The sequence below is a fragment of the Microchirus variegatus genome (assembly GCF_963457635.1).
Source record: "Microchirus variegatus genome assembly, chromosome: 8".
NCBI lineage: Eukaryota > Metazoa > Chordata > Actinopteri > Pleuronectiformes > Soleidae > Microchirus > Microchirus variegatus.
Window position 1 is genome coordinate 30,896,488 of NC_139809.1, and position 22,921 is coordinate 30,919,408.

Below are 22,921 nucleotides of genomic sequence, written 5' to 3' on the forward strand. Positions count from 1 at the left end.
TTAATAATCTGAGAAGTTTGTTGTTGAACGTTTACTAAAATAAAAACAACAAACATCAACAGTGATGTCATCAATAACCAAGAAGACCATCATCACTGTGTGTGTGTGTGTGTGTGTGTGTGTGTGTGTGTGTGTGTGTGTGTGTGTGTGTGTGTGTGTGTGTGTGTGTGTGTAGACAGGTTGTGCGTGGGAATGAGAGCATGTGTGAGCATAGTTTACCACATGTTGTGTTCACAGGATTAGACTCACACACACACACACACACACACACAGATCTTAAAGCCTCCCTCTGTAATTTCTTCAAAGGTTTTTTTTCTTCATCTGTGGAAACAAATGATTCAGAGAAATTTAAATGAATAAAAAAACAACCGTTTCATCTTCTGCAGAACGAGGCGTTCGGGCGTCAGCGTCGCCGTGGCGACCCATCTGTTACACCCACCCAAATGTGTCACCGCGGAAAGGTCAAACGACCGACCCCCACCTTCACATCCTGTCAGTCTGCGACTTCAAACGCATCAATCATCACTCGTCACGTGACCACAGTCACGTTTACGGTAAGTTTACAGACGTGACGGACATTTTGGCTTTTTTTCCTCCTCAAAAGATCGCATTTTTTGAGGCGAAAACAGACAAAAATTGTTACGCATGTCAGAACGTACACCAATCGGAAACAAAGCTCGAGCTAATTTGGGCCGAATTTCACGAAACTTGGTAGAAACGTGTGTCACAGCACGAGACGGACAAAAAAGTCTATGGGCTCCATGGCCTCAACTCAACAGGAAGTCGGCCATTTTGAATTTGGCGTCCATCGTTTGGTAAAAAGTTAACAAAAGGTCTCGCAAGATTCAAAGGGGCGTGGCCACGGCAAACCATCGGAAGTGAAGCCAAGTGGCAGTAACTTCGCCGTACGTCGAGCGATCGGCTCGAAACTTCAAACGTGACACGGGGGCGCGACCGCGTCTACGGACACGACCTTCACCCGACAGGAAGTCGGCCATTTTGAATTCAGCTGCCGCTTTGCCACAAAACAGGGGGAATTGAATTGAAGAACTGTTTAACGATGTGTGTGTGTGTGTGTGTGTGTGTGTGTGTGTGTGTGTGTGTGTGTGTGTGTGTGTGTGTGTGTGTGTGTGTGTGTTAACATGTGGGATAATCCCACAACAGAAGCCCCTGTCATGAGGAAGTACTCAGAGAGACTAATGCAATTACAGAGAGAAAAACACACACAGCTTCAGTTTGTGTTTTCACGTCAACACTCGGTGTTTCTCAAAGATTCAGATTCACACACACACACACGCCCCCCCCCCACACACACACACACACACAGACTGTGGTTCATGTAGTCATCTACGGATGTTCATGTAGTCATGTTCATGTAGTCATGTTCATGTAGTCATGTTCATGTAGTCATATACGGACGTTGATGTAGTCATGTCTGGAAGTTCATGTAGTCATGTTCATGTAGTCATGTTCATGTAGTCATATACGGACGTTCATGTAGTCATGTTCATGTAGTCATGTTCATGTAGTCATATACGGACGTTCATGTAGTCATGTTCATGTAGTCATGTTCATGTAGTCATATACGGACGTTCATGTAGTCATGTTCATGTAGTCATGTTCATGTAGTCATATACGGACGTTCATGTAGTCATGTTCATGTAGTCATATATGGATGTTCATGTAGTCATGTTCATGTAGTCATGTCTGGACGTTCATGTAGTCATATTCATGTGGTCATGTTCATGTAGTCATATACGGACGTTCATGTAGTCATGTTCATGTAGTCATGTTCATGTAGTCATGTTCATGTAGTCATGTCTGGACGTTCATGTAGTCATGTTCATGTAGTCATGTCTGGACGTTCATGTAGTCATATTCATGTGGTCATGTTCATGTAGTCATGTTCATGTAGTCATATATGGATGTTCATGTAGTCATGTTCATGTAGTCATGTTCATGTAGTCATATATGGATGTTCATGTAGTCATGTTCATGTAGTCATGTCTGGACGTTCATGTAGTCATATTCATGTGGTCATGTTCATGTAGTCATGTTCATGTAGTCATATACGGACGTTCATGTAGTCATGTTCATGTAGTCATGTTCATGTAGTCATGTTCATGTAGTCATGTAGTTTTCCGGGGGTCTGTTTGTACGAGATTTTTTTTTTTACGTTTGTTTCTTCAAAATAAATCTTCGGGTCTGTTTTTACGAGACCTGTTTTCTGTGTCTTTTGTAAAAGTGTTTTCTACGATTGATGAACTTGGACAAAGTAAATTCTTCTTTCTGCTCCTTTTCAGTCAAGACTTTTTTGTTGTTGTTTTTATTTGTGAATGAAATTAAATAAATAACTAAACCAAAAGCGTTTCGCATTTTGTAAATTTGTTTTCAAAAAAAGCACATTTTGTAATAATGGACTTCCAGGCCACCGTAGATTTTTTTTAAAAAACATTACGTTGAATAAGAAGAGAAGATTTGGGCTGCAGTCTAAACAAGGCCTTTAGGGGGCAGTGTTTCTGGGCTCCTTAGTCCAGCTGCTCTGAGTTTATAAATTAAAAAAACCAGAGTTCCTGAGTGGGAAACGCCCCCTAACGTCGGAAATTCACACCTTTAACTACAAAAATAACACAGCATAAGTTTTTTGTTTTTTTGGGGGGCACTTTAAACCCTTTCGCCCCCAAACCATGTAGAAACGCCTCTGCACCAGAATGTTATTGAGTTTTTGACTCACCTGAGTGACGTCGCTTCACTTCTCTGATCTCTGCCGATGAATGTCAGTGTCCTCCGGGGACAGAGAGACAGGAGACACGAGGACTGACATGGAGACAGCTGCTCCTCCTCCTCCTCCTCCTCCTCCTCCTCTCTGTCACTGTTTCCGTGAACAAACTCTGAGTTTATTTTTGTGTCTTTGGTTTAGTTTGAGTGAACAAACTTCCTGCCGCTCACACTTCACTTGTGTCTGTTCTTCTCATCTGAGCTGAGAATAAACCGCCGCTTCTTCTGCTCCGTCTGCAGCGGACACAGCTGCACGCGCTGAGGGGAACCGCCACTTCCGCTCACCTCCTACAAAACAAAAGCACCACGTGGCCGCTGATGGTGGGGAACGAAGTGTCAAAATGTTGTCATCTCGTATTCCCCTCAGGTACGGTGGCCCCGGAGTGGCAAACACTGCAACTTTGAAGAAAACACAACAATATGAACAAAAACACAACAACATAACCCTAAGAAAACCCTGAAACGTTAAGAGAAACATTAAGAAAACGCTAAATGATTAAGAAAACAATAAAACTATATATAAATAAACACTAAAACGTTAAGAAAACACTAAAACATTTATAAAACACTAAAACATTTATAAAACACTAATACATTCAGAAAACACTAAAACTTTAAAGAAAACATAAAGAAAATGCTAAATCGTTAAGAAAACAATAAAACTATATATAAATAAACACTAAAATGTTAAGAAAACACTAAAACATTTAGAAAACACTAAAACGTTAAAGAAAACATAAAGAAAATGCTAAATCGTTAAGAAAACAATAAAACTTTACATAAAAAAAACACTAAAACGTTAAGAAAAATCATTAAGAAAACACCAAAATCTTAAGGAAACACTATACATTTAGAAAACACTAAACTTTAAGGAAAATCATTAAGAAAACACTAAAACATTTAGAAAACACTGAAACGTTAAGAAAACACTAAAACATTTCGAAAAACACTAAAACGTTAAGAAAAAACATTAAGAAAACACTAAACAGTTGAGAAAAACATTAAGAAAAACATTAGGAAAACACTAAAACATTAAGAAAAACACTAAAATGTTTAGAAAAACATGAAGAAAACACTAAAACGTTAAGAAAAACACTAAAATGTTTAGAAAAACATGAAGAAAACACTAAAACGTTAAGAAAAACACTAAAATGTTTAGAAACATAGGAAGAAAACACTAAAACGTTAAGAAAAACAGTAAGAATAACATTAGAAAACACTAAAACATTAAGAAAAACACTAAAACGTTGAGAAATACACTAAAACGTTAAGAAAAAACATTAAGAAAATACTAAAACGTTAAGAAAAAACATTAGGAAAAACACTAAAACGTTAAGATCAAACTAAAACTAAGAAAAACATTTTTTTTTAAAAACACTAAAACGTTAAGAAAAAACATTGAGAAAAACATTAAGAAAACAATACAACTGTAAGAAAACACTAAACAATTAAGAAAACACTAAAACGTTAAGAAAACACTAAACAGTTAAGAAAACACTAAACAGTTAAGAAAACACTAAAACATTAAGAAAAAACACTAAAACATTAAGAAAAAACACTAAAACATTAAGAAAAAACAATAAAACTAAGAAAAACAATTTAAAAAAAACACCACAATGTTAAGAAAATACTCACAAATGTTATTAAAAGGCCTAAAAGTGACTGAATGTCGTTCATTCATCCGTTTTTGTCTTATTTAATTTGCTCCCTAAACTTTTATTGTGAAGGACTATGATCCACGTCCGGTCAGTCAATGAGGCCACCTTGACGCGTCGCCCCGTCCCTCGGGCTCTGATTGGCTCAGACGAGAAGAGCTGATGAATATTCATTGGAGCGAAAAAAGGGAACAAGTGATGAAGTTTCATGAGTTTGAAGAGGAAACGGAGATTAACGATCCAGATTAACTTTAATCTGCAGAAAGAAACACGACAATAAAACAACATCTTCACGTCACGTTCATGGTTTAGGAGACCATGAAGACACAGAGACGGACAGAGACGGACAGTGTTTTTGTCCCTGCTCTAAGAACTAAGAGACGTCTGCCAACAGAGACACAAAGACACTTCACAAAAGACTCAAAAGAAGTGAACTTTTACTTCAAAACACGTTTGTACGAAACGCTCACTCTCCCTGCACCAAAGCCCATAGAGAAAAACCAGTGATTTTAACGTCACAGAGACACAGGAGTTCACAGGAGTTGTTGATCCACTGCTGCCTCCATCACTAACTTACAATGACTGATTTTGTAAAATTCGGCTTAAAAAATCCTTCATTCCAATTTATTTTAGTGACACAAAGTGACCACACGAGGCAGCAGTAGAACAGCAGCTCCTGTGTCCCCTGTGAGCTAAAATCGCTGATTTTCTCTATGGGCTTTGGTGCAGGGAGAGTGAGTGGTTTGAAAACTTCAGTTTCCTGTTGTTAAAGTCAGTGAAAAAATATTCTCACGGTTATATATTTATTTATTTGTTTGTTTTTGAAAGGGATGTGATACTGAATAAAGACATATTTATATTATATATATATGTATATATATATATATATATACATATATATATATATTTGAATGATTGATTAATTGATGATGGATGAACTTCCTGGTCATGACCCAGGGTCAGATTGTGGCCGTGTTTGGGTCACATGACTTCCTTGCAGCAGCTAAACTGCAGAGTCCTTGCTGTACCTCCGGGCCTCCTGCAGAGGAGAGCTCCCCCATCTGGTGGACAGGCAGAACTACATCAGACTCCTTGTACAGCAACATTTCATTCACGTTATTATGTTTCCTTATTCTCTTGTTTTCATTTAAACATTCAGACAGGACTCAGAGGGGGGGGGGGGGGCGTGGCCTCACCTGAACCTGAGGGCGGGGTTTGCGCCGGCGTTTTCCAGCAGGAAGCGGACGACCTCCGTGTCCACTCCAGACAGGAAGTACCTGCCAAACACCACAGAAGAAGAGAGGGCTAAAGGGATCCTGATGTCTGTAGACCAGGATCTGTCTGACCAGAGTCTGACGTACACAAACAAACTACACAATCTACACAAACAAACGACACAATCTACACAAACAAACAAACAAATTACACAATCTACACAAACAAATTACACAATCTACAAAAACAAACAAACAAATTGCACAATCTACACAAACAAACTACACAATCTACAAAAACAAACAAACAAACTACACGATCTACACAAACAAACAAACAAACTACACAATCTACACAAACAAACTACACAAACAATCAAACTACACAATCTACACAAACAAACAAACAACACAATCTACACAAGCAAACAATCAAACTACACAATCTACACAAACAAACAAACTACACAAACAAACAAACTACACAATCTACCTGACAAACAAACTACACAATCTACACAAACTAACAATCAAACTACACAATCTACACAAACAAACAAACTACACAAACAAACAAACTACACAATCTACCTGACAAACAAACTACACAATCTACACAAACTAACAATCAAACTACACAATCTACACAAACAAACAAACAACACAATCTACACAAGCAAACAATCAAACTACACAATCTACACAAACAAACAAACTACACAAACAAACAAACTACACAATCTACACAAACTAACAATCAAACTACACAATCTACACAAACAAACAAACTACACAAACAAACAAACTACACAATCTACACAAACAAACAATCAAACTACAGGTAAGGTACTATACTGCAGTAGGCTTATGTATTACAAATACTATGTTGACAGAGTACAAATACAAATATTATGGTGAGGTATAAATACTACAGGATGGTTGACATACAGTACAAATTCTATGTTAAAATTAAAATACTACACTAAAGTACAGAATAGTGTACAAATACTTTGATAAGTTACTACGTTTGGTACAATTTCACTGCGATCCATTGATTCTTGTCATTGGGGCTTTTACGGTGAAAACCATGAGCGGAAGTGTGTATTTTGAAAAGCGGAAGTGGTGATGTTTACGCTCTTACCGCTTCCGCAGCTTGTGAGCTAACCGGCGGCAGAGATCACACACACATGTTTTCCCGCTGTGTTCGTGCCACACGCAGCGCGTTCACGGTGTTTGTTCGGTTCTCGGGTGAAAGAGTGACGTTCGTTCGTTCACCTCAACTCCGCCTCCCCCGGTGCTACGCCCCGCCTCCGCCGCAGGGTGGCGCCACAGGTCGCTGCTCCGGCACAGACGCAGGGATGCCTCCAAAACACAAAGCGGTGAGAAAATGAATCAGAGTTTCATTTAAAAAGATAAATAAATAAATCAGAGTTTAGTGAAACGTTTATGTTTATGTCGCATTTCACACAAACACCACAGTAGTAGAGCTCACAGTCGGAGCCGCCCCCTGCTGGCCTGTGTAGGTAATGCAGGAGAGGTCACTCATGTTTTTATTTAGATTTAATTCACCTTTAAAAAAACAAAAAAACATTTATGGTTAACCCGGAAGTAATAAAATACATTGTTCAAACCAAAATCTAAAAATTCAATAGTCATATATTTGTCAAATATGTTTTTTAATTACGAAGATTCGTTCTTACAGTGTAGTGTTTTTATTATTATTATTATCATTATCATGATTATAATAATGAATAATCTGATCGTTTCTCATAGGAATCAATCTACAGAAGAGAATTAGAAAGAAAGAATAAAACCAGCATGAACTCTGAGATTAGAATCAGACTTCTAAATTTAAGTCTTGAATTCTGACTTTGATCTCAATTCAGGCTTTAATCTTTATTTTTGATTTAAATCTCACACTTCTGATTTTAATCCCAGAATTCTGACTTTAATCTCGCACTCTGACTTAAATCTCAGAATTTGACTTTAATCTTGAAATCTGATTTAAATCTTTAATTCTGACTTTAATCTCAGAATTCTCACTTTCAATCTCAGAATTGGACTCTAATCTTGAATTCTGATTTAAATCGAATTCTGACTTTAATCTCAATTCTGACTTAATCTTTATTTCTGATTTAAATCTTAAATTCTGACTTTAATCTCACACTTCTGATTTTAATCTCAGAATTCTGACTTTAATCCCGATCTCTGACTTAAATCTCAAAATTCTTACTTAAATCTCAAAATTTTCACTTCAATCTTGAAATCTGATTTAAATCGAATTCTGACTTTAATCTCAGAATTCTGTTTTTTAAGATCAGAATTCTGACCTTAGTCTCAAAAATTCTGACTTTAATCTCAGAATTCTGTTCAGTCTCATGCAGTGGGTGCTGTCACTTAAAATCAACTATCAATTTAAAATGTCCGGTTTGCGATGAAAACACTTTTATTTTGAAATCCTGCAGTACGGCAGGATCATGTGACCTTGACTCCTCTGTGCTGTGTGACCTCAGGTCAAAGGTCAGCCAGCAGGTGGCGCAGCAGAGCCTGAAGGTTCTGGTCCAGTGTCTCGAGACAAAAGAGGATCAGTGACTGTGTCGGTCCACGCTAAACCTGGTTCTAGACTTAGCGCCGTCACAGGTGAAAACAACCACCAGGTTTTCACGTCTTTATCTCACTGTGAGATTTAACCTGCTGGATTAAAGAAAAGATTACAGATTAAAGAGCTTTTTCTTCTCCTCTGCTGCTGCAGACGTTTCTGCAGAGGCAGTGGGCGTGTCCATCGCAGCCCCGCCCACTGACGGAGAAGCTAACGCCGAGCTCATTCGCTTCCTGGCTAACGTTCTGCAGCTGAAGAGGAGTCAGGTCTCTCTGGACAAGGTTTGGTTTGACCTTTACTCTGTCTCATCTGTCCTTACCTCCTATGTCCTTCACTTACCTCCTCTGTCCTTCACTTACCTCCTCTGTCTCCTCTGTCCTTCACTTACCTCCTCTGTCTCCTCTGTCCTACACTGAGCTCATCCGTCTCCTGCGTCCTTAGCTTGCTTCCTCTGTCTCCTGTGTCCTTCGCTTGCTCCCTCTGTCTCCTCTGTCCTTCACTTACCTCCTCTGTCCTTCACTTAGCTCCTCTGTCTCCTCTGTCCTTCACTTACCTCCTGCGTCCTTCACTTGTTTCCTCTGTCTCCTGTGTCCTTCATTTAGCACCGTCGTCTCCTGCGTCCTTCGCTTGCTTCCTCCGTCTCATGCGTCCTTCCCTTAGCTCCTCCGTCCTTCCCTTAGCTCCTCCGTCTCCTGCGTCCTTCGCTTGCTTCATCCGTCTCCTGCGTCCTTCCCTTAGCTCCTCCGTCTCCTGCGTCCTTCGCTTGCTTCATCCGTCTCCTGCGTCCTTCCCTTAGCTCCTCCGTCTCCTGCGTCCTTCACTTGCTTCCTCTGTTTCCCTTGTCCTTCACCTACCCCCTCCGTCTCCTGCGTCCTTCAATTACCTCCTCTGTCTCCTGCTTCCTCCGTCCTTCCCTTAGCTCCTCCGTCTCCTGCGTCCTTCCCTTAGTTCCTCCGTCTCCTGTGTCCTTCGCTTGCTTCCTCTGTCTCCGGCGTCCTTCCCTTAGCTCCTCCATCTCCTGTGTCCTTCACTTGCTTCCTCGGTCTCATGCGTCCTGCATTTACCTCATGTCTCCTTCTTTTGCTTCCTGTGTCCTTCACTTAACCCCTTTGTCTTCTGTGTCCTTCAGTTACCTCCTCTGTCCTTCACTTACTGCTGTCTCCGTCTCCTGCATCCTTCACTTACCACCTGTCTCCTGCATCCTTCACTTGCCTCCTCTGTGTCCGCTGCCATTCACTTACCACCGTCTCCTCTGTCCTTCACGTACCTCCTCTGTCTCCTGCGTCCTTCACGTACCTTCTCTGTCCTTCCCTTACCTCCTGTCTCCTGTGTCCTTCAGGGCTCCAGGTCCAGGGACAAAGTGATCAGGTTGGACTCGTCCCTCAGTCCTGACGAGGTGCTGGAGAGACTCAGAGAGGCTGCAGGCTGACAGAGGGGTCAGGGGTCAGAGGTCAGGGGTCAGAGGACGAGCATGGACCAGGACGTGTGTGTGTCCTGAAGGACAACAGGAGGACAACAGATGATTGACTGATTGACATAAATCACTTTGGTTCCCATGGCGACGACGTGTGCCTTCTGGTGGTGTGTGGCGGTATTGCAGGTGGCTTCATTCACTGTAGACTGAAGTCAAAGATATTAAAACTATGACGTCTCTACGTTTATGACAGTTTCTCTTTTGTAAACTCATTATTATTATGTCACGCTCATTGTTGTCTTTGTTTTAAATATAAACAGACATTTCTAAAGGAACCATGTTTGTTTGTTTGTTTGTTTTAATGTCATCAATGTGGAAAGTTCCTAAAGTTTCTGAGGACTTGACTAAGAGTCTCGTCAGCTGATCCTGGATCAGCAGCTTTATGTCCGAGTCCCTCACTGAGCTCCCGTCAGGCTGATGGATGTTTCTAGATGTCTCTGGATGTCTCCTCTGTCTCCTCGTCTCCTCGTCTGAGCTAAGCCTCCTCCTCTTCCTCCTCCTCCCAAATCCCCCCAGAGCAGAGACTTCACTTGTCTCCTCTGTCTCCTGCATCCTTCACTCACCTCCAGTCTCCTGGATCCTCTCTTATTTTGTCACTTGAGGGTTAAAAATCCTGCTCAGATTAACTTCAGTGACACCAAGTGACCACACGAGGCAGCAGCAGCAGACCAGCAGCCCCTGGTGTGGGAGAGTGAGCGGTTTCCTGTTGGAAAAGTCTGTCGCACAGTTAAAACGCAGGTGTGTGTGTGTGTGTGTGTGTGTGTGTCAGCTGGGTGCTCTGCATGAAGTGCTGGAGAAGCTGCACACAAACAGGATTCATCCGTGGGAGAAGAAATACGGACATATCCCTTCTGTGAGTCACACACTCTCACTCTCACACACACACAGGATAAAAGACGACAGCAGTGAAAACTCTGCAGCTTCACACGTCAACAGAGATCAGGATGGTGGGATTAACTTTGGGAGGAGAAAGAAAAAAGGACTTTTCGGGGGTTTAAGCACTTTACGTCTCTTTCCGAGCCCCTCACAGCTGCGCTAAATCACATATTAATACCAAACACACACAGCATGCACTCAAAATGACTGTTTTACTTTGGTTAGATCACATTAAAATAGATGGCGTCGAGAAAATCTAATGAACAAAATTACAAATGATGAATATTTGGTAGGAAAATAAACATTTTCAAGGACCTCAAGCACCTGGGAAAGGGACATTTTTACAAAATGGTTGATCCAAAGGACAGAAGTTCACCTGGTGTCACAATATTTATTACTTTGGGTGAATTTCAATTCCTATCTTAATCCTCAATCTCAAAAATGCTCCCTCTAGTCCAAGTGCTGTCCCAATTCTCAGAAAAATTCAGTTGAGGCCAAGTTTAAGGACTGTATCGCCCTCAATATTGAAATTTTCAGAGACCACCCTTGGGAGTAAGGGCTACCCAGAATGCATTTTGACAAAACAAAGATGGCGCCGAAAGCAGATAAACAAGTACACTACAAATGAGGTATTTTCTTTGTTTTTTGGAGTTGACAGACTGGACGCAACTTTTCGCGTTATTCTGCCCCCTACAGTCTGAAGACGTATCTGCATTTAAGGGGTGTCCCAGAGTCCAGTTAAGATTACGGGTTGAGCTTGAGGGTTAAGATAGGAATTGGCCCTTAATCTCATTGTTAGATTTTTTCTCTCCCACACCAAAGCCCATAGAGAAAATCAGTGATTTTAGCTCACAGGGACACAGGAGCTGCTGGTCTACTGCTGCCTCGTGTGGTCACTTTGCGTCACCGAGGTCAATCTGAACGAAGGATTTCAAAAGCCGAATTCAAGAAATTAAGACATTTGAACTTCTGAACGGACACAGCAGTGAATCAACGACTCCTGTGTTGCTGTGATGTTAAAATCACTGGTTTTCTCTATGGACTTTGGTGCAGGGAGAGTGAGTGGTTTTTACAAATACAAGTTTCTATGTTAATGTTTCTGTCCAGCATCGTGTGTGTGTGTGTGTGAATATAGCTTCTCTCTCTCTCCAGTGTGACCTGGGCGAGCACTGCGCCGTCAGAAAAGGACCTCGCATCGGAAAGATGTGCGACTGTCCTCGAGGAGCTTCCTGTCACGTCTTCCTGCTCAAGTGTTTATGAGACGACGCTGTCGTCACGGCAACGCAAAAAAAAAAAGGTGGCAGCGCTGACCACAACAAAGCAAATGTACTGAGTTTCCCCCCCCCAACCCTCTGGTCAAAATGTACACGTTTGAGGTTAAAAATAAATAAAACGATGCATAAAATAGTTTCATTTCATCTTCTGGGAAAGACGTTTTCAGGTCAAAGGTTAGACAGAAGCTCGATAACAAACCAGAGGAAGTGAGGATTCATTTAAACACCAGTGAATGAGCAGAGCTGCACAGACCAGGGTGTTTTTGTCCCAACGGTTTTTATTAAACATACTTTACAGACGCTCAAACTCCTCGTGGCTGCTTGAAGTTCATGCCGACGGTGGGCTGGGTCACCTGCAGGTTAGACAGACCGCCAAAGTCCTGCAAGACACACACACATATATATACACAGAGTGAGAACAGCACTGGAACCAGGACTAAGACTGAAGTGGACTGGAGTTCATTGTTTGTCTGTGAACACCAGGGTCTGAGAGGAACTGAGCATCCTTCAAACACAGGGAAAGGTTCACACGTTCATCTTCCTGTTCTATCAATGACCTGGCGACACACACACACCATGATCACTTTCGAAACAGGACAAAGTTCAAGTTCTCTTGAGCCATTTGTGACAGCGGGAAGGTCAGAGGTCAAACACCATCTCCAGTGAAAGCCCCATTCATCATCACAGCAATTCAATCAATCACAACAGTTTCTGGATAAAATTCATCAGCAACTTCAATTTAATGTCTTAAATATTGATTTAACGCACCACAAACTTAAACTCGGGGCCATGAACGCACCACAAGGTCAAACTCAGGGCCCGTAAACGCACCACAAAGTCAAACTCAGGTTTGAAAACGCAACACAAGGTCAAACTCAGGGCACGTAAACGCACCACGAGCTCAAACTCAGGTTTGTAAACGCACCACGAGCTCAAACGAGGTCAAACTCAGGGCCCGTAAACGCACCACGAGCTCAAACTCAGGTTTGTAAACGCACCACGAGGTCAAACTCAGGTTTGTAAACGCACCACAAGCTCAAACTCGGGGCACGTAAACGCACCACGAGGTCAAGTAAACGCACCACGAAGTCAAACTCAGGGCACGTAAACGCACCGCAAGCTCAAACTCAGGTTTGTAAACGCACCACGAGCTCAAACTCAGGGCACGTAAACGCACCACGAGGTCAAACTCAGGGCACGCAAACGCACCCCGAGCTCAAACTCGGGGCTGTAAACGCACCACAAGGTCAAACTGGGGCCCGTAAACGCACCACAAGCTCAAACTCAGGTTTGTAAACGCACCACAAGCTCAAACTCAGGTTTGTAAACGCACCACAAGCTCAAACTCAGGTTTGTAAACGCACCACGAGGTCGAACTCAGGTTTGTAAGCGCACCACGAGGTAAAACTCAGGTTTGTAAACGCACCACGAGACCAAACTCAGGTTTGTAAACGCACCACAAGCTCGGGCCCCTGACACAATGTAACCCGACTAAAAATGATCACACAGATGTAAACACTCACCAGCAGCTTCAGCATCTCCTTGGTGTCAGGATCAACTTCAATCAGCTCCTGGTCCAGAGCAGAAACCTACACACACACACAAGTACAGATTAATTTCTATTCTCTGACAGCAAACTCTCACCTGTGCTTTTAATTTCACAAAAATGTAACAGTGGTTTGTGTGAGAGCGCCAGGGTTCAAAAGGAACAGGTCAATCCTTCAAACACGGGAAAAAGCTCTCAGGTTCATCTTCCTGTACTATCAATGACCTGGTGACACACACACACCATGGTCACTTTCGATACAGGAGATCAAGAACATTCAACACGATTCACATTTAATCTCTTGGAACCTCGTCAGAGAAGGTTCTAAAAAAAAAAAAACACCATGTAACAGAAACTATCACTGACGGAAACACAAATAAACTAAAAACTTGGTGAAGGAACCCGTGTGTGTGTGTTGTGATGCCTTCACTGACCTCTGGTACGTAGTTGTCCCTCCTCTCTCTCTCCTCCTCCTGCAGTTTGATGGAGATTCCTCTGACTGGACCTCTCTGGATCCTCTTCATCAGGTGCGTCACATACCTGCACCACAAACACACAACATGCACTTTAACCGAGGCCGTAGTCTGACTAAGAGTCAATCAGACCAAGTATACATCTATTTATTGGCCGTGTACGTCCGACTCCACCCCTGTAGGTGGTGCCGTATCTTTTTTTCCGACTGAGCGTTTACATGCAGGAGTAATTGGACTATGAATCTCATTATCCGGGTATGTTAGTCCGACTAAAATCCAGCTAGTCTTAGTAGGACTATCTTATTTATATTAAGAAAACCAAATGATTGTCTTAGTCCAACTAAGCGTATACATATAGGTGTAGTCGGACTACGAACCGCATAATCCTGGCATGTTAGTCTGACTAAGACAAGCTGGTTTTTAGTCAGACAACCGCGTTTACATTACATTAAGAAAACTGAATTATTGTCTTAGTCTGACTAAGCGTATACTTGCAGGAGTAGGACTATGAATATCATTATCCTGGTATGTTAGTCTGACTATGACAAGCTGGATTTTAGTCAGACTATCACATTTACATGACACGAAGAAAACAAAATGATTGTCTTAGTCCTACTAAACATTTACATGCAGGAGTAATTGGACTATGAATCTCATTTTCCGGGTACGTTACTCCAACTAAGACAAGGTGGATTGTAGTCGGACTATTGTGTTTACATTACATTAAGAAAACTGAATTATTGTCTTAGTCCAACTAAGCATATACATGTAGGTGTAGTCGGACTATGAACCGCGTTTTCCTGGTATGTTAGTCCCAGTAAGACAAGCTCGATTTTAGTCGGACTATCGCACTTACATGAAGAAAACAAAATTATTGTCTTAGTCCGATTAAGCTTTTACATGCAGGAGTAATTGGACTATGAACTGCATTATCCTGGTATGTTAGTCTGACTTGGACGAGCTGGATTTTAGTCGGACTGTCGTATTTACATGAAATTAAGAAAACCAAATATCGTCTTAGTCTGAATAAGCGTATACGTGGTGGAGTTCTTGCCAGTATTATCGCGGTATTTTTTTAAAAGTGTATGAATATGTTCAGAAAGCATTGATAGTCCTAAAAGCTATGCATTTTTAATATGCTGGCAGTGGGCGCTGCAGCTGTACTATCATGGTAACATTATTGACACATTATTGTGGGTCTTAAAACCATAAACTTTGTTTGAATTAAGGTTGTTTTATCGCTGTGAATCACTCCTAGTTTGGGTGTGGCGATCTCACATTCCAGAGCTTTTTCAGCCAATCAGCTGACGATCACGGAGAATACACATGGCTAATTAATATGCAGTACAGAGAGTGTGTGCGAGTGTGTGTGTGAAATGCGAAATTAAATCGTGATTGTCATCAAGGCAGTCATCAACAAAAGCTTTGTTTGACAAAGGACGACAAGGAGAACATGACACTAATTGTCTGTGGCTGAACATCTTCACAATGACAGCGAAAGCTCAGAGACTGCTGGTGTGTAGACTGTTAGCATTTTAAGCTAGCTATCTTTATGCTAACGTGTTAGCAGACTTCATCGTCACAAAAACAACAAACGGATGGATTATTCAGCGGCTGAAAGAGAGCAGGACACACACGGTTGTTGTCTGAGATGATGACGTGACGCCAGCACTGCCTTATGGGTGAGTTTTCATATACGTATATGTCCTGAGGGCTGTCGTCTCCTCCGTCGGCCATGATTCCAGCTTCGATAAAGTTTGAACATCAGGTTGTAGGCTACAGAGTGCGCCTGCGCGGCAACTTCAGCAGACGGAGACGCTGGAAAGGCTCACGGTGCCTACACCGCGGGCACGGTTATTCACTGAGATAATAAATTTTTTTGAAATGAAGATGGTAATTATTATCGTCAAAAATGTTATCGCGGTTTACCGTTACACCGTTAACCGTGACATCCCTACTTGTTAACATGACAAAGAAAACCGAATTCTTGTCTTAGTCCGACTTAGCGTATACATGTAGGAGTAGTCGGACTATGAACTGCATAATCCTGGTACGCTAGTCCTACCAAGACGAGCTGGATTTTAGTCGGACTATCATGTTTACTTGAAATTAAGAAAACTGAATATTGTCTTAATCTGACCAAGCGTACACATGGAGTTAATGCACTATTCAGGTTTGTTAGTCCAACTAAGAGTAGCTCAATTTTAGTCGGACTAGCATGTTTACATGACATTAAGAAAACCAAGTTATTGTCCTTATCTAAATAAAATCAAACTTTTAACCTTCATGTAACATGTCGTGTTGACACCATGGCTCTGAACCTGAACGGACGAATCGGCTCTAAACAGTTTCCAGGTCCTCGTTCACAGCTCAACGGACAAAATTCTGCAGAGAACTTAACTCAAATGTATGTGAGCACCAGGGTCTGGTAGGAATTGATGGTCCATCAGACACAGGGAAAGGCTCACAGCTTCATCTTCCTGTTCTATCAATGACCATGGCGACACGGACGCCACGATCACTTTCGAAACAGGGCAGCAGGTCGACCAACCGACAGGTTGCTTAGCGGCGTTCGCACTCACCCAGCGATCTTGTTGCGCAGCTTTTTACTGGGAATTATGGCGATCTCCTCGCACACCCTCTTGTTGGTGTGGAAGTCGTTTCCCAGCCGAGTGTAGTATTTCTCGATGATGACCCTGGCGGCCTTCTTCACCGTCTTAGTCCTAACTCGTCCCTGTGCACACACAAACACAATGACACAAATCAAACACTGACTTTAGGTAATGAGCATAATCACCAAATTCACATTAAATGTTACTGCAGCATTATTGTTATACTGACCTAATGGACTACAACCATCATGATAACTCTACTGTTTACCTACCACAGAACCTCAAATATAGACATTAGAACAAAAACACTGGAAATAAACTGAAGACGTCGCGATTAACCATTTTAATCTAGTTTTAAAAACAAAAACGTACGTAAACAATGTAAACACATACGTGTGTTGATCACAAACTCAAACCCGGATTAACTGGAGATATTATGTAGATTCTATCAGCGGCCTCACGGTTCATTGGTGCAGCGGCTACACGCAGCCTTCAGTCGCAGACGCCCGGGGTTAGCCTCCGCCGCTAACTCCCGGTGACTGACACCGGACAAACTCCCCCGTTTACACGGACGGTAAACAAACACGTTGCCCGGCGTTGTTGTCCGGAGGTTACCCCCGAAAACAAAGCAGCTAACGCGTGAGAGAAAAGCGCGACACATTCCCGCTGGAACCACGGCGCCGCTTCGCAACCGTCCGCTAGCTTCAACCCCCCGTCCCACCGCAAACAACGCGAATAAAACGCTCCGTTTGGCCTCATCTGCCGCCAATATAGCCGGGATCCGGTTAAACACACCGTCCGCTCTCCGTGGAGGACGTTACCGCGGAATATTAACCGTCAGAACTGCGTGATTGTGCTCGATATTAGTGTATGGCATTAAACATTTACCCACCATGTTGGATCGGCTTGGTAGAAGAGGACTAGGAGACTTCCGGCGGAAGTATAAATCGACTGACGGACGCTGGGAAGACACGCTGAGGCGGCGCCTGCTGGAGGGAGGCTGAAACTACAACTGCAGATAGATAGATAGATAGATAGATAGATAGATAGATAGATAGATAGATAGATAGATAGATAGATAGATAGATAGATAGATAGATAGATAGATAGATAGATAGATAGATAGATAGATAGATAGATAGATAGATAGATAGATAGATAGATAGATAGATAGATAGATAGATAGATAGATAGATAGATAGACAGACAGACAGACAGACAGACAGACAGACAGACAGACAGACAGACAGATAGCGTTATTCATATTTATTATATTATATCATTGTTTTTAAGGAGTTCTCTGTACTACGTTTCCCGTCGGGCAGTGGCGCCGCAGCTGTCTGTCACGTGACTCGCAGTTCCTGTGTCACGTGCTAGTCAACATGGCTGCCACAGTTTCCGGCGAACACTTCACAAACTTACAGCTTCTGTTGAAGGTGATTTGTTTTAGTTTTCTGCGTCTTTTCTGTTGGTGCGAATCGTTTCCGGTTCGCAAATTATTATCACGTGTCCTTTTAGTCGATCGTGAGTTTATTCGATCAAACTCCACGCGCTGTTTATCATCAGAGTTAGCATTAGCCCGTGATTAGCCCGTGGTTACAGACACATACAGTGATGGTACAGGAGTATTTTGATGAATATTTCCGGTTTACTTGCTCCATATAACAAATGAGTCATTAAAACTGAATCGTATTTGGTTTGTGGATAAAAACAAGACATTTGAGGACCATCATCATTATATAATCATCGTTAATTGCAGCTTTATTAGACTCTATGTGTTTAAAATACCATGTACAGCAGTGGTCAGCAACTGGTGGCTCGTGGACCAAAACTGGCCCGCCAGCGTCAGTATTTGGCCCTATCTTTATTTTAAAAAAGGTTTAATTTGATATGGAGTTCAGAGCTGATGATTGATATAATGATGGACGACTCAGTCTGTGTCCTGTTTCAGGCTCCGTCTAAAGACGCAGTGAGAGACGTTTGTGTCCAGAGTCACAGAGAAGAGAGTGACGGCCTCACTGAGGCAACGGCAACAAGGTTAAACATCTCTGCAGCTCAGGCTGCTCAGGTAACACACACATACACACATATACACACACACACATACATATAAATAAACACACACACAGACTAACACACATATACACACATATAAACACAGACACACACACATAAACACACACAGACTAACACACATATACACACATATAAACACACATAAACACAGACACACACACAGACTAACACACATATACACACACATATACACACATAAACACAGACACACACACACACACACAAATAAACACAGACACAAACACAAATAAACACACACACACAGACAAAAACACAAACGCCCACACACACAAATAAACACTCACACACAGACACAAATAAACACAAACACAAATAAACACACAAACACATATAAACACTCACACACAGACAAAAACACAAACACCCACACACACAAATAAACACATACACCCACACAAACACACACAAACACGCACAAAAACGCGCACACACACACAGATAAATACACACAGACGCAAGCATGCACACACAAATAAATACACACACATGCACAAACACACACTCACACACAAACATTAACACACACACAAACATAAACACACACAAAAACAGACACACAAACAGTTGTTGATCCACTGCTGCCTCCATGACTAAGTTAAAATGAGTTGTTTTAGTGAATTCAGCTTTAAAAATCCTTCATTCAGATTGACCTCAGTGACACAAAGTGACCACACGAGGCAGCAGTAGACCAGCAGCTGCTGTGTCCCTGTGAGCTAAAATCACTGATATTCTCCATGGACTCTGGTGTGGCAGAATGAGTGAACAGGTGTTGTCCTCGTCCACAGCTCGTCCACTCTCTCCACGTCCTCTCTCATCATGTGGTCTCTCACAGTCTGGTCTCTCCTGAGCAGATCCTCGCTCTCTTCCCTGCATCGTTCCACTCCAGCCTGAAGAACCTCATCACCAAGATCCTGCTGGAGAACAGGTGAGAGAACCTCACACCATGTGACCATGTGACCATGTGTGTCAGAGGGGGCGTGGTTTAATGACATCACTCGTCTTTCTTTCTCTGATGTTTTGTTGTTTTAGTCCAACGTGGAGGACGGAGGCTGCTGCTGATCACAGTGAGTGTGTGTGTGTGTGTGTGAGAGAGTGTGTGTGTGTGTCTCTATAACCTGTGTGTGTGTCCATAACCTGTGTGTGTGTCTCTATAACCTGTGTGTGTGTGTGTCTATAACGTGTGTGTGTCTCTATAACCTGTGTGTGTGTGTGTGTGTCTATAACATGTGTGTGTGTCTCTATAACCTGTGTGTCTATAACGTGTGTGTGTCTCTATAACCTGTGTGTGTGTGTCTATAACGTGTGTGTGTGTGTGTGTCTGTCTATAACGTGTTTGTCTCTATAACCTGTGTGTGTGTGTGTGTATATCATGTGTTTGTATGTGTCTATAACGTGTGTGTGTGTGTGTCTATAACCTGTGTGTGTGTGTCTCTCTATATTCTGTGTGTGTGTCTCTATAACGTGTGTGTGTGTGTGTCTATAACGTGTGTGTGTGTCTATAACGTGTGTGTGTGTCTCTATATTCTGTGTGTGTCTCTATAACATGTGTGTGTGTGTGTGTGTGTGTGTGTCTATAACCTGTGTGTGTGTCTCTATAACGTGTGTGTGTGTGTCTCTATAACCTGTGTGTGTGTGTGTATATCATGTGTTTGTATGTGTCTATAACGTGTGTGTGTGTGTGTCTATAACCTGTGTGTGTGTGTCTCTCTATATTCTGTGTGTGTGTCTCTATAACGTGTGTGTGTGTGTGTCTATAACGTGTGTGTGTGTGTGTGTGTGTCTATAACGTGTGTGTGTGTCTCTATATTCTGTGTGTGTCTCTATAACATGTGTGTGTGTGTGTGTGTGTCTATAACCTGTGTGTGTGTCTCTATAACGTGTGTGTGTGTGTCTCTATAACCTGTGTGTGTGTGTGTGTGTGTTTGTGCTTGTGTGCCTCTATAACGTGTGTGTGTGTGTGTCTCTATAACATGTGTGTGCCTCTATAACCTATGTGTGTGTGTGTGTCTCTATAACCTGTGTGTGTCTATAACCTATGTGTGTGTGTGTGTGTCTCTATAACTGTGTGTGTGTGTGTGTCTATAACCTATGTGTGTGTGTGTGTGTCTCTATAACTGTTTGTGTGTGTGTCTGTAACCTGTGTGTGTGTGTGTGTATGTGTTTATAACATGTATATGTGTCTTGCACTTGTCTGTGTGTGCTTTTCTCAAACCTGTGTGTGTGTGTGTGTGTGTGTGTGTGTGTGTGTGTGTGTGTGTGTGTGTGTGTGTGTGTGTGTGTGTGTGTGTGTGTGTGTGTGTGTGTGTGTGTGTGTAGTCTCCCTCCCTCAGCTGAAGCATGTGGACTGGAGAGTGGACATGGTGACCGGCTCAGATTCCCTCAGTCGTATGTCACTTCCCACCTGTCTGGTTCAGCTTCAGGTGAGCGTGAACCTGACCTTTACTGCCCCCTGCTGACACGACCAGGACATGACACGAGACGGCCAAAGAAACAGAACGACAACCCAGATGTTAGACAGACGTTTAGTTTGTAAACCGCTCACTCTCCCTGTTTTTCTAACCCCGTGTGTTTGATGCGTTGGTGTCAGGTGGAGGATCCGTGTCCGTCGTCAGGCGGCGAGTCCGTTTCCACGGTGATGGTGGAGCTGAGCAGAGAGTCTCTGGACACTATACTGGACGGACTGGGACGCATCAGGGAGCAGCTGTCTGCTGTGGCTGGGAAATAAGAGCCTGTTTGTTCTTTAAACTGTACAAACTGATGAGTCGAACCGAAGCTTCGTGTGTATTTGTTGTTTTTACGACACGTTCCTTTGTCTGTAAAGCGCTCACTCTCCCACACCAAAGCCCAAAGAGAAAACCAGTGATTTTAGCTCACGGGGGACACAGTAAAAATCACTGGTTTTCTCTATGGGCTTTGGTGCAGGGAGAGTGAGTGACTTTGGTGTGGGAGAGTGAGTTGACAGCAGATTTACAGTCACAAACCAATACTAAAAGTGTTATAAAAGTATGATGACATGTTTATAAAGTTATATCAAATTGTCAAACAGGATGTTTTTTTTTAATGAGACACAAAACAATGAGGTTTTGACTGATCTTTTTTTATTATTGTTGTTGTTGATCAAGTGATCACAGATCAATACTTAGACGATTGAAAATAAACAGTTAAACATTCACGACTAGACACAATTTAACATTTATTCCTATTCGGAAGTTGTTGTTTTTTAAATGTTCCTGAAGTTAAATGAAGTTTGAATCTCCTCACATAACACACATACAACAGTGACTGTCGTAATCTCATGGGAATAAAGTCGTAATCTCATGAGAATTAAGTCGTAATCTTGTAATCTCATGAGAATTAAGTCGTAATCTTATGACAATTAAGTCGTAATCTCATGAGAACAAAGTCGGAAACTTATGAGAATAAAGTCGGAATCTTTCGAGAATAAAGTAATCTTTCGAGAATGAAGTCGCAATTTTACAAAAATAAAGTCGGAATCTTACCAGAATTAAATCGTAATCTTTTGAGAATAAAGTCGTAATCTTACCAGAATTAAGCCGTAAACTTTCAAGAATAAAGTTGCAAATTTATGAGAATTATGTTGTAATCTTTCGAGAATAAATTTGTAATTTTATGAGAATAAAGTCGTAATCTTACCAGAATAAAGTCGTAATCTTACCGCTTTAAACACAGACTTTAAAAGAAAAAAACAAGGTGAATTTGTACTTTGATGTCGATCATATTTAAAAGACGATTCGTGGGAAAATAAACAAACAGATTTGAATCGCGTCACGAGCAGGAGGCGATTTCAGTGATTTTTCACAATAAAAGCCCTGATTCATTCTCCTATGATGATTCCTATGATGAAAAATAAAAATAAAACCTAAACTTATTAAGGTTTAAACACATGTGCAATGTCTCCGGGGATTTAAATAATACATTTCCTCCTTGTGAAATATGTAAATGAGCTTCTAAATCAACTACTACATTTGAATAATTGTAAAACTAATGAATTAATCCTTCATTAAACAAATAAAACATTCAATATTCTTATTATTACTGTTAAGGAAAAAAAATCAGCCAATTATTAAAAAATAAATACAATTCTGTGCGGTCATCAATGTTTCACAATAAAAGCCCTGATTCTTTCTGTGATCCTTATGTATTAATCTATTTCCTGTGTCGTCCTTGGTTTTTCACAATAAAAGCCCTATAATGAACCTCACAGACCCGAGTGACTGAAAAGTAAAAAAATATAATATGTTTTTAAAGCGTTTTGTGGATTAAGTCAGTAAATCAGTTGACGTGTCAGTCCAGTGTGTGTGT

At 41.7% G+C, this 22,921-nt stretch overlaps 3 protein-coding genes across 3 annotated transcripts; 2 read left to right on the forward strand and 1 right to left on the reverse strand.

Moving 5' to 3' along the window:
• Nucleotides 1-6,872: 6,872 nt before the first annotated feature.
• Nucleotides 6,873-9,754, forward strand: cUnh15orf40 (chromosome Un C15orf40 homolog). The gene is made up of 4 exons (XM_083893421.1): nucleotides 6,873-7,026; nucleotides 8,161-8,287; nucleotides 8,400-8,527; nucleotides 9,586-9,754. Exons 1-4 carry the CDS (start codon nucleotides 7,006-7,008, stop codon nucleotides 9,673-9,675), a joined length of 366 nt encoding a protein of 121 aa, XP_083749547.1. The 5' UTR covers nucleotides 6,873-7,005; the 3' UTR covers nucleotides 9,676-9,754.
• Nucleotides 9,755-12,128: 2,374 nt separating this feature from the next.
• On the reverse strand, nucleotides 12,129-17,439 carry LOC310930232 (small ribosomal subunit protein eS17). The gene is made up of 5 exons (XM_083893151.1): nucleotides 17,394-17,439; nucleotides 16,472-16,623; nucleotides 13,851-13,956; nucleotides 13,394-13,459; nucleotides 12,129-12,250 (listed from the first exon to the last, which is right to left on the reverse strand). Exons 1-5 carry the CDS (start codon nucleotides 17,394-17,396, stop codon nucleotides 12,173-12,175), a joined length of 405 nt encoding a protein of 134 aa, XP_083749277.1. The 5' UTR covers nucleotides 17,397-17,439; the 3' UTR covers nucleotides 12,129-12,172.
• A 438-nt stretch (nucleotides 17,440-17,877) lies between these two features.
• Nucleotides 17,878-22,917, forward strand: commd9 (COMM domain containing 9). The gene is made up of 6 exons (XM_083894192.1): nucleotides 17,878-17,937; nucleotides 18,453-18,569; nucleotides 19,384-19,523; nucleotides 19,628-19,662; nucleotides 20,915-21,018; nucleotides 21,186-22,917. Exons 1-6 carry the CDS (start codon nucleotides 17,884-17,886, stop codon nucleotides 21,321-21,323), a joined length of 588 nt encoding a protein of 195 aa, XP_083750318.1. The 5' UTR covers nucleotides 17,878-17,883; the 3' UTR covers nucleotides 21,324-22,917.
• Nucleotides 22,918-22,921: the final 4 nt, after the last annotated feature.